At 41.8% G+C, this 12,667-nt stretch overlaps 1 protein-coding gene across 1 annotated transcript in view; it reads left to right on the top strand.

The window, feature by feature from the left end:
* Positions 1-11,462, top strand: part of ISL2 (ISL LIM homeobox 2) — a 40,816-nt gene extending 29,354 nt beyond the window's left edge. The window contains exons 4-6 of the mRNA XM_082253339.1: positions 1,176-1,456; positions 3,848-4,015; positions 10,984-11,462. Coding sequence (XP_082109465.1) covers positions 1,176-1,456; positions 3,848-4,015; positions 10,984-11,100 — 566 coding nt within the window. The 3' untranslated portion in view covers positions 11,101-11,462. The remainder of the gene's footprint in view (positions 1-1,175; positions 1,457-3,847; positions 4,016-10,983) is intronic.
* The last annotated feature ends 1,205 nt before the right edge of the window (positions 11,463-12,667 follow it).

Raw genomic sequence — 12,667 nt, 5'->3', positions numbered from 1 at the left:
TCGTTTTTTAATTTTTAATAACTTTGCAAATATTTCATACTAACTTCTTTTTAATGTTGTCATTATGGGGTAATGTTTGGAACATTTTGAGGAAAATAATGAATTTAATGCATTTTGGAATAAGGCTGTAACATACCAAAATGTGGAAAAAGTGAAGCGCTGTGAATACTTTACGGATTCACTGTACTGTATAATATAGCTTGAGTACCATACACTTTTATTTTGACAGATGTGTAAAACACAATGGGATTGATTTACTACAGGAGTAAAGGCTGTTAACTTAAGCCTCGTGCACACGCAACGATTATCGGCCGAACGATCGGCCGTCTTTTGTCCAGTGTTGTTGTGTTGGTTGAAATGTGCTCTAGACTGCACACAAATTTTCTCGGCCAACAACAACCAACTTCAGAAGTGATGTCATGTGCTGGTTAACTTTCCGTGTGTTTTTTCTTCTCTGAGCATGCCCAGTCTTGCTCATCTGATTTTTGTCTGCCGAAATCTGTACTGACTGACGGAAAATCGGCCGTTCTGTTGACGGCCAACAAAAATTTTATAGCATGCACACCAGATTTTGTTCGGCCGAAAAGTCGGAGTTGGTTGTCAAAAGCAGCATACTAACAAGCCGACAATCGGCCGATCGGACGTTGGCCGAAAATTCACGGCCAACTATCGATGCGTGTGTACGAGGCTTCAGCAAAGAAAATGTTAACCTCTTGCCACCCACATAACGCATATACTTTAATTCCCACATGCTGCTTATCTTCATCCATGGATGGCTGGGCTTTTTGTGTTCAGTGCACTTTCAGTGCGGCGTGCTTCCAGCACAATGACCAAGGTGCCACACTGTACCCTTTTTTTTATCAATGAGATCTTTATCGAAATGTTACAAAGTGAGATTTCTATCAGTTCTACTGGCCACAGTGCAGTGTAACGCGGAGGTGTGAACTTCCATGATAGAGAAAAAGGCCAATTGCCTTGTCTATGCATTGGGACTGGGTTGGGCAAGGCTGCCTAGTGCAGCCCAAAGCATCCGTTGTGTATGGGCTACTTTATTTCGTTAACAGCCTTCTCCTTTAGTTAAATAACCCTACTAAGTTCCCATTTTCTCCTTATACATGTAATGGATCAGCTCTATAAGAATGTCCTCTGTTCACTGTCCATTCTTTGTATTCCAGACAATGGCAGGTCCTCTTCACTTAGGTCTCATATCCACAAGCAAACCGAGAAGACAACAAGAGTACGGACTGTTCTGAATGAAAAACAGTTACATACACTACGAACGTGCTACGCAGCCAACCCTCGACCGGACGCCTTGATGAAAGAGCAGCTTGTAGAAATGACTGGGCTCAGCCCGAGGGTGATCCGGGTCTGGTTTCAGAACAAACGCTGTAAAGACAAGAAGAAATCCATCCTCATGAAACAGCTACAGCAGCAGCAACAACTCAGTGACAAGACGGTAAAATATGGTTATGGTCAATAGTCGGACAAAATTCATGCTGTTTATGAAGTGTCAGGGATATTTCTATGCCGTGATTGTGACCTGGGATTCCTCCAAACTCATTGATCGAGAAATGGGATGCTCGCAATCATTGCAATACTCTGTAAAACTACTGATTAACCAGTTCTGGATCGGAAGATTTCCCCCCTTATTGACCAGGCTATTTTTTGCGATTCGGCACTGCGTTACTTTAACTGACAATTGCGCGGTCGTGAGACGCTGTACCCAAATAAAATTGATGTCCCTTTTTCCCACAAATAGAGCTTTCTTTTGGTGGTATTTTTATCCCCTCTGCGATTTTTATTTTTTGTGATATAAACAAAAAAAGAGTGACAATTCTGAAAAAATATATATTTTTTACTTTCTGCTATATAACATTCCCAATAAAAAAATTAAAACCCAAATTTTTTCATCATTTTAGGCCAATTTGTATTCTGCTACATATTTTTGGTAAAAAAAATCCCAATAAGCGCAAACGTTATCGCGTCTACAAACTAGGGGAAAGATTTATGTCATTTTTATTTATTTATTTTTTACTAGTAATGGCGGCAATCTGCGATTTTTAGCGAGACTGCGACATTACGGCGGACAGATCGGGCCCCTAACTAACATTTTTGACACTTTTGGGGGGGACCAGTGACATTACTACAGTAATCAGTGCTAAAAATATTCAATGCACTGTTACTGTAAGAATGACATTGGCAGGGAAGGGGTTAACTCAGGGACAATCAAAGGGTTAAATGTAAGCCCAGGGGGTGTTTTCTAACTGTTAGGGGGATGGGCTAAATAGGAGGAAAACAGGAGCTCTGTATTGATTCCTGAGAGAACAACGGTCTGTTCTGTTTACAACAGCAGACCGCCGTTCTCTCTCCACCGGCAGCAATCGCGGGCGCCGACCCCGTGAATCAGCATCCCCTCTGCTGAATGGAGGTACACGCGCGCCCCCAGGATCGCTCCCACGAACCGCCGTACAGGTACGGCGATTCGCAGGAATCTGCCGACCTGCCGCCGTATAACTGCGGCGGCTGGTTGGCAAGTGGTTAACTCTTTCATACAGAAATTAAACAGAGTGGAATTTGCCTGGGTTTGGGCCTATATTACTTGTCACACATTCTACAATTCATTAATTTTCACTGTAATATAATGCTGAAATCTGGGCAGATATAAAGGGCACAAATGAATACGGCTTTGTATTCATTAATACTGTACAAAGTCTTTTTTAAAAGCAAGCAGTATAGGTGCTTAAATGTGGCTTGGAATCTGCACCTTGCAATCTCTGTACAGTAAGGACTTGTTTACACCATGTGCAGAGACATGAGTTTTTCTGCACCTGTCTCTGCAATGACACAATAAAAACAATTGTTCTCTATGTGCCCTGTTCACACCACAACACTGGTATCACATGCGGATATTTTCTGTGCAGAAATCTGTGTGTATGCGGTTTTCTGTGCAGAAAAAAAAAAAAAATGCGGCATCAACATTGTGGTTTAAATGGGGCACATAGGGAACCATTGTTTTCTTTCTGTCCTTGCATAACCATTATGTTACATATTTTTTATCAGAAAAAAAAAAACTCATGTGACCGAAGCGTTATGGTGTGAACAGAGCACATAAAAAACGAAGGAATGCATCCTTGCAGAGATCACGTAATAAATACGCACGTCTCTGAACATGGAGGGAGCATGCCTATGCAGGTCAAATCTGTGTGTATTTCCCATCAGTTTTTATGCACATATGGTGTGAATGAGGCCTTAAGCCTAGTACATACGCAACGATTATCGGCCGACCGGTCGTCCGTCTTTTGTCCAGAGTGGTGTTTTGTTGGTTGGAATGTGCCTAGACTGCACACGAATTTTCTCGCCCGACAGAATTCTACTTCAGAAGTGATGTCATGTGTTGGATTGCTTTCTTTGTGTTCTTTCTTCTCTGAGCATGCCCAGACTTGCTCATTAGATTTTTCCCTGTCGAAATCTGTACTGACTGCATGAAAATTGGCCGTGTTTTGACGGCGGACAAAAATGTTATAGCCTGCACACCAGATTCGGTTGTCGGAAGCATCATACTAACATGCCGAAAATCGGCAGATCGGTGGTCGGGCGAAAATTCCCTGCCGATTTTCGACACGTGTGTACGAGGCTTTAGACTGGGAGAAGGAGATTCAATTCCTTATCCTACCTAATCAATATGATATAAAATTCTAAATTGATGTGTCAAGTTAAAAAAAATGATAAAAACTGAAAATTTCAGTGTGCATGGGCATCTTAAGGAACTGTTTACTAGCTTGCCATATATATATATAAAGTCGTTTTTGACTTTTGACGATTGCTGACATTCTTCCTGTCTTTTCAGAGTCTTCAAGGGCTAACAGGAACGCCACTTGTAGCAGGAAGCCCCATCCGCCATGACAGTGCCATGCAGGGAAATGCGGTAGAGGTACAGACCTATCAACCTCCCTGGAAAGCACTCAGTGATTTTGCATTGCAGAGTGACTTGGATCAACCTGCATTTCAGCAGCTGGTAAGGATAAAACATATGTGATTGAGAAATATGGGCACAATGTCTTCCACAAAGGACTTTTTCTATGGGGTTTATATGGGTGAGAGTATGATGACATGTCACCAAAATGTACTGATCTGTAAAGAAATCCATTATACACAAGATGCGTAAAAGGTTTACATTCACTAGAAACGGTAACGTTGAAAGTAAAAGTGAAACCTCTGAGGATAAAAATACAGGAGGAGGCTCCAGGGCAGTTCTCCTGGTCTTGGCTTAACTACCTAGTGAGTCATTGAGCAAGAGACAAGCATGCAGGGTGGAGTTCAAACCTTTCAGATTTCCCCAGCAGCATGCTTAATCCAGGTCGGTAATCCACTAGGTAACGAATCCAGATCATCCGGATAACAGCTCTAGAATCTAAACCTTCTAGACACACATTGGCATTAGTAGCTTCCACAGTCCCTTTAGGAAAGCAGTGTACTGAAAAATATGGACTGATTAACTGCAACCCTGGCTTGTGGCAAAGTGTCAGTGCAGCTGAGAATACATGTGTTTGGGCAACTTCAGTTATTCTACATGGAAGAGTTGAGTGTTACCTTGGGTTGTATGGTCAGCCGCTAGGGGAGCAGCCTTGAGTTTTCTCTGTCAGGGGTGTGATGTCACTGGCCTGGTTCACCAGCATGCTTTGTGTTGTGTGTCTGAGATTTTCCACTCTCCCCCTTCCAGGAAGAATATATGTATGGGTAAACTTATAAACAGCGTAAATAATATAAATGTTTAGGGGCTGATGAACAATCTGAAACTTCTTAAAGGGGTAATTGAGTTGAGGAGTTTCAGGTCCTGCTCTAGTGGATTTCATAGAAAGATAGAAACGTGAAGGCAGAAAAAAAAGACTAAGTGGTCCATCAAGTTTACTTTTTTTTTTTTTTTTTTTTTGTATTTTGTTTTTGTTAACATTTTTGAGTACAGATCTATGTTTGTGCCAAGCATGTTTAAATCCACTTACTGTTCACTGTCTCACTACCTTTGCTGAAAGTTAGTTCCAAGCATGATAATACTGAATTTATTGCTGAGTTTTGGCCTTTTCTAGGCCAAAAATGTTGCTAAATTGTGGCCTTTTCTGGGGAAATATTCTCAATAGGACATGCAGACACAATCCTAGAATCTTCAAAGTGCTGCAGAGTACAACATAAACACAGGGCCATCTTACCGAATGGGCACACTGGGCAGTTGCCCGGGGGCCCCACCTGCCCAGCAACCCAGCCACAGTCAAGTATTAGTCCTGATTCCGGTGTGCATCCCGCTGCCAAGCTTAGCAGATGGCAAGTGCCTGTTGGCCCTGCGCTGCTGCCAGGCCACTTGGGCTGTGGAGGGGGAGCCCACAATTGCAGGAATGCCTGTCTGTCTCCACGGGAACAGGCAAACACAGGACATTAGAGTCTGACTCCCGTCTGTGTGTGTGTTCACCGAACCCAGCCACCCAATTTGGAAGCTGTCATTAGCCTGGCACTGCTGTACCAATAAATATCGTCTTATCGATAATTTGCATTTTTTGCATTTTTTTCTCTTTAATGCTCTTAAGATGGCACTGCATAAACATATATCTTTGACTCTACTGAGTGTAGAGGTGCGCAGAGGGAGAAGTAGGAAAGCATGGAAGAGGCAGATGCAAACCGTTTTCCTATTCTCTCTGATCAATTGTTCCCCGTAAAGTGATGGGCCAGAGGTGTTTGCAGGAGCTCAAAGACATAAGATCATCACCTCAAGTGATCATCTTATGTCTGTCGATACCCTGACCTAAAACACACTATATTGTCAAAGGTATTGGGCCCCCTGCCTTTTCATGCACATGAACTTTAATGGAATTCCAGTCTTAGTCTGTAGGGTTCAATATTGAGGTGTCCCATCCTTTGCAGCTATAACAGCTTCAACTCTTATGGGAAGGCTGTCCACAAGATTTAGGAGTGTGTCTATGGGAATCTTTGACCATTCTTCCAGAAGCGCATTTGTGAGGTCAGGCACTGATGTTGGACAAAAAGGCCTGGCTTGCAGTCTCCGCTCTAATTCATCCCAAAGGTGTTCTATGGGGTTGAGGTCAGGACTCTGTGCAGGCCAGTCAAGTACCTAAACCCCAAACTCGCTCATCCATGTCTTTGTGCTAAACCAGTGCTAAACCTTTATCCCCCATCAGCTTTCTACCATCCAACCCCCTGTCATCTTCATCCCCACTGTCATCTTCCTACCATCCTACCCCCTGTCAGTTTCATCCCCCATCAGCTTTCTACCATACCACCCCCGTCACCTTCATCCCCCCTGTCATCTTCCTACCATCCCATCCCCTGTCATCTTCATCCCCCCTTTACCCAACTGTCATCTTCCTACCATCCCACCCCCTGTCATCTTCATCCTCCCTGTCATCTTCCTACCATCCCACCCCCTGTCATCTTCACTCCCCCCGTCATCTTCCTATCATCCCACCCCCTGTTACCTTCATCCCCCCTGTCATCTTCCTACCATCCCTGTCATCTTCATCCCCCTTGTACCCCACTGTCATCTTCCTACCACCCCACCCCCTGTCATCTTCATCCCCCCATCATCTTCCTACCATCCCACCCCCTGTCACCTTCATCCCCCCTGTCATCTTCCTACCATCCCATCCCCTGTCATCTTCATTCCCCCTGTCATCTTCCTACCATCCCACCCCCTGTCATCTTCATCCCCCCTGTCATCTTCCTACTATCCCACCCCCTGTCATCTTCATTCCCCCTGTCATCTTCCTACCATCCCACCCCCTGTCATCTTCATCCCCCCTGTCATCTTCCTAATATCCCACCCCCTGTCATCTTCATCCCCCCTGTCATCTTCCTACTATCCCACCCCTTGTCATCTTCATCTCCCCTGTCATCTTCCTACCATCCCATCCCCTGTAAGCTTCATTCCCCCTGTACCCCACTACCAGCTTCCTACCACCCAAGCCCCTTAAATTTACTGGTGCACATCATATATGACGGACAGAGAGAAATTATTTTCTTCCAGTGAAACCCCTAATGCAGGGAATTTTTAATTTCAGTGACACCAAGGATGCAGGGACAATCTTTTTTCCAGTGACACCACAGATGCATCTCTACCCAAAACCCATCTCACCCACAGTGCAGTGACCCTGTTTTTAAAATGTTTTTTTGGGGGGGGGGGGGCGCAAGTAGCTGGTCTTGCCTAGGGCGCAAAATAGTCTGGCACCGGCCCTGGGTATGGGAGACTAATCAGGGATTCTGTTTAACTGGTAATGATAACAAATTAATCTTTATAAACAATATCTTAATTGTGAAGTTATGTATAATGAAGTAGTTAGAGGAGTGTAAATCCAGAACTTATTTTGTAGTACATGATAACAATGACCCGATCAGTGATAAACCACAGCCAGTCTAAGCCAGTTAGTGTCAGCTCTTGTATGAAGTACGTTATGTGTACACATGGAGGTTTACATGGTGTATACACACCTCCACTCACATCAGAGCAAGTCTAACTAGTCATAAATACATTATCTCTGATGTGTACAAGAAAAACATAAACATCCTCTGAAAATTTCCCCCGTTTATACTCGCTTACCACTTACTTTCATCTCCTTTCATCATTTGTTTGCTCTCGACATTTCCCTATATTACACATTTATTGTGTTTTCGGTCTGTTTCTTTAGTCTCACTTTATTGCCTTTTAACTTTTCTGACTAATTTTACTGCTTTCGCTCCTTTGTCCTCTTTTCAGAGCACTGCTCTCGGCTTTTTATAGTTGAGCAAAAGAGAAACATCAAAATATCTATATATTTATATACTGGTTTACCTGACAAAGGATTATACAGACATACCTCCCACCTGTCCCTGATTTCGAGGAACTGTCCCTGATTTGGAACAAAGTCCCTCTGTCCCTCTATTCACCTTATTTGTCCCTCGTTTTGGTCTGATCTATATAGTTGTATATAAAATGCACTTTTTATCTTTCAAAAAGTGTTTCCCAGTGCTAAACCTTTCATCTAAATTCTAAATTGTTACATTTGTAAATTTCAAAAGCCAATATAAAGGATCAGTAGTGGTAAAAAAAGCACTTGTGGGTTTAACTCATCATTTTCTTTTTGGATAATTCTCCTTTAAGGGGGTGTGGCAGGGGGTGTGTCCTATGCCTACATACTTTTGCTGATAGGTGTTCCCTTGTTCCCATCTCAAAAAGTTGGGAAGTGTGTACAGATGAAGATTATCAACTGCACAGCTAGACGGGTGACACATGAAGTCCTAAATAAACTATTCAGCTTTCTTGTGTCACCAGCCTTCTTATTGCACAGCAAATCAACATTATCACCTCTGTTCAGTGATCTGGCCGTGAAGCAGTAATGCTTACCAGGAAGGTAAAACAGTAAATCTTGAAAAAATATTCATACCCCTTAAAATGTTATACATTTTGTCATGGTACAACCAAAAAAATATATGCATTTAATTGGGATTTTATGTGATAGACCAACACAACGTGACACATAATTGTGAAGTGGAAGGAAAATGATAAATGGTTTTCAATTTTTTTTTTTTACAAATATCTGAAAAGCGTGACATGAATTTGTATTCAGCCCCTTTTACTCAGATACCCCTAACTAAAATCTAGTGGAACCAATTGCCTTCAGAAGTCACCTAATTAGTAAATAGAATCCACCTGTGTGTAATTCAATTTTAGTATAAATACAGCTGCTCTGTGAAGCCCTCAGAGGTTTGTTAGAGAGCCTTAGTGAACAAACAGCATCATGAAGGCCAAGGAACACTCCAGACAGGTCAGGGATAAAGCTGTGGAGAAGTTTAAAGCAGGGATAGGTTATAAAAATATATCCCAAGCTTTGAACATCTCACAGAGCAATGTTCAATTCATCATCTAAAAATGGAAAGAGTATGGCACAACTGCAATCCTACCAAGACATGACCGTCCACCTAAATTGACAGGACAGGCAAAGGGGAGTAATAATCAGAGAAGCAGCCAAGAGGCCCATGGTGACTCTGGAGGAGCTGCAGAGATCCACAGCTCAGGTGGGAGAATTTGGGAGAAAAGCACGACTAATTGATATCTAGTCATCTGATATTGTCACATTTGTTTTATTTTATTTTATTAAATTTTTTTTTAGTTCACGAGAAAGTTTGTCACTGAATAATGATAGCAGTTTTGTGGTTTAAAAGTAAGATTTTGATTTAAAAACACTAATTGGATTGCACAGGGATAGGCGCAGCCAACATTTTTGATTTTAGTTTGGTTGTAACATGACAAAATGTTGAAAATTTCAAGGGGGAAGAATACTTTTTCAAGGCACTGTTTGTATTTCAACACTGTATTTAGCTGGTTTCCCCAGTATAAAAGTGTGTTTTTTTTTGTTTTTTTTTAATAAATTCTTTATTTAGGAAAACAATAGAAGAAAATATACTTACAAGGTAACATTAGCTACTTATTGCAGCAAGCAAACATACAAAATAATAAGATAAAAAAGAGAACTACAGAAGCATCACAATTTATTGATATGCAATAATGAACCTCTTGACTTAACCCAACCATAACCTCAAGGCTTGTGACTATCAATTCCTCATAGGTTACCTTTACATTTTTGGAGTTTAAAGTGTTACTAAACCCACAACAGTAAAATCAGTCTGTATATGCAGTAAAGCATGCTTGTTATACTCATTGTGGAACATAAGGGGTTAATCCTCTGCATTGCGTAAAAATGCTTGTCTTCTCTAATCTTCCCCTTGTTCCACTGTCCACCAATCCATCTCCTGATAGAACAGAGCCTTCGGAGTCACTCTGGCCATGCTCCGTTTGGTCTGTATTGCTAGAGAGTTGTTTTTATTCTTGGGAGAGTGCATGTGATTAGCACAGGGCCAATCAGCACTGTCCAGAAAGAGGGCCAGGGGTCTTGCAGCCTCATCAGACAGTCAGAGTTGAATGAAAACTCCTCCTACAAGTTTTAACCAGGCACATATAGAAGCCACAAAACTGCTATTTACTGCTGATGAGAAAAGGTATTTAGCCGTTTATATTTACTAAAATAATTATTCGCCTTACTTCATTTGGCTTGTCAGTTCTTGGTTAATTTGTCTGGTAAACAGTCTCTCACAAGTCGTATGCGAGAAAATTATATAAGATAAGAAATTTCATAGCTTATCAAAACACTTCCGTTCCTAGAATGTCAAGATACCCCGGCATTTATATTCACTACTCAGGATGCATTAATCCAATCACAATGAAATGTTGATTCTCCAAGAGCAGGATGGGAGGGGTGAAAGTTGAGGCACCAGCCTTTTCTTGTTCTACAACCCCATTCTTGGTGTCAGGAAGCCTGCCATCGAGGAACTAGAGCTGGCCATACACTGATAAAAATGTATTTGGTTCAGCAGGGACCAACCGAATTTTAATCAGTGTGCTCAACAAAAGTCATTCATTTGGTCGACCTCTGTTGAAGGGACATGTTGGAAAATTTTCCGGCTGTAGTCAGTTATTACTATCAAATATACTGTACCTTGACCTAGATAGATGAGATCCTTCACAGTCAAGGAAATTGTGTAATTTTCATAAACTACTTCTATGTAAGCTGGCTTCACACCTATGTGTAGCAGTTTTTTGTTGCCATTTTGAATGGCACCTCAATGCACTAGGAACACGCCTACAACGCATATGCATTGCAGAGCACCTTAATGCTTGGTAACACAATACCATGTGCTGTGGTGCACCGTGTTGGGAAAAATAGTACAGGTGCATTTTCTGATCTGCTGTGGTACATTGGTATCACATTCAAATCACAGGTCTACCTTAATGCAATGTATTTTAAAATGCGTGCAATAACATGCCAGACAGCCCATTTGTAAATGGAGCCAAAGTGTTTCCATTTTACCTGTTTAGAGTTGTGAATATTGTCTGTTCCCCGAATGGTTGACTTTGCATCTCTTAGTGATGTTCTACTTCTTTTGCAGGTATCGTTTTCGGAATCAGGTTCCCTCGGTAACTCTTCAGGGAGTGATGTTACCTCCTTGTCCTCCCAACTTCCAGATACCCCAAACAGCATGGTCCCTAGTCCCGTGGAAACGTGATGTCTTCAGATTAGGACTAAGCAGCATGGACCCCGCATGAAAACCCCTTTACACTTCGAACGATGAACAAACCCAGCCACTCACATTGCAGGACCTCCTCCCCATCCATGGGGCTGTGTGCAGCAGTCTGGAACCTGCACACCTCTGACTTTATACTGGGATTTGGGAAGAAAACAGGAATTTATAGTTCTTTTTTGAACTCGTCTCACCCACAACTCATCTCAGACGAAGGTGACTGATCCGGGCAGAGTTTTGTCCACCACTAGTGACGTGATCGTCTGCTTTCAGTGTTCTAATGGCTGAGACTCTGTCTTCTTACCTGAAGTCATGGGATATAGAAATATTTATAAGTATCAAATGCTGAGACGTTTGAATATGATAATTTATCTTGTGGATCGAGGACTTTATTATCAAACAAAAGTAAGTTATTAATATTTATTGTCAAAATTGCTGTTACATTGATTAATATGAAATCTTAATAAAAAAATAATGTAAATGTCTGATGTCTCATATTAGCTCTTGAAAACCAATGAATGTGCAGAACATAATGAGATGTTTCCTACGGGGGCATTTTGGTCAGTCTACACAAATGTTATAAACAGTAAGTTACTGGTGGTGTCTGGTGGGTTATGTTGGCTGCTGGCTACGTCTTGATTAATACAGCTACTAAAGTTTCCAGCTGTGTCTGTGCCTTCCTTTGAGTCTCACTACTACTGTTATAACAGAGGTGTTTCCGTTTTGCCATTCACCACCATCACCTCTACCAGAGCACTCCTAAAGACAACTTAGCACATGGGGTCGGGGGCTAGTGGTTGTGGCCAGACTCCAGAATGACACCATTTTGTATTTAATTATTTTTTGTTTTACCCAAATTGTAGCAAAATTGTTCCTTTACAAACTCATTTGATTTTACGCTGATAGAGAGGAGAACTAAAACTGAACCTTAGTTTATTGCAGAAGTGCCTTCCATTAGAATTAATTAAATGTATTTTTTTTTTTACATCTAACACAATTACGTGAATCTGTCATGATATCAGGGCCCCATAATCCCCTTCAGTCGGGGAGTGTGGGGGGGGTCAGCACTAGCAGCCAATCAGGCTCTGCTGTATGCACATGTGCTGACAGGGAAACTTACTGAAAGGAAGAGAGAGTATAGTAAAGCTGGCCATACCTTGATTGAAATGTGGTCGGTCCGGCAAGGACTGGCCAAATTTTAATTAGTGTGCAGCCTTCTCTGTTCGACAGAAGTAAATTGTTTAATCAATCTCTGTTGAAGGGACCTGTTGGAAAATTTCCCATAGATCAGTGCATTCTGTCAGCGGCAGGTGGCGCTGTCAGAATAAACTGTTGCAGGAGAGGGGATTCCTCCATCCACCCCATTTATTATTTTTTTGCAAATGAGCCAGCAAAGCATTGCAACAGTGAACAGTAGATTGTGGTTGCAAGGACAGGCTACTGCAGACTATTAGGCTGGCCATACATGTTCAATTTTCTTGTACAATTTTCTGTTAGATTTACCACAAACCACATAATATGAGGTCAAAGCTAAACAACACTTTCACTTGTA

Source organism: Pelophylax lessonae (assembly GCF_965119305.1).
Source record: "Pelophylax lessonae genome assembly, chromosome: 4".
NCBI classification, from domain to species: Eukaryota; Metazoa; Chordata; class Amphibia; order Anura; family Ranidae; genus Pelophylax; species Pelophylax lessonae.
Note: the sequence above shows the minus strand (reverse complement) of the source record. Positions and strands in the feature narration are given on the sequence as shown.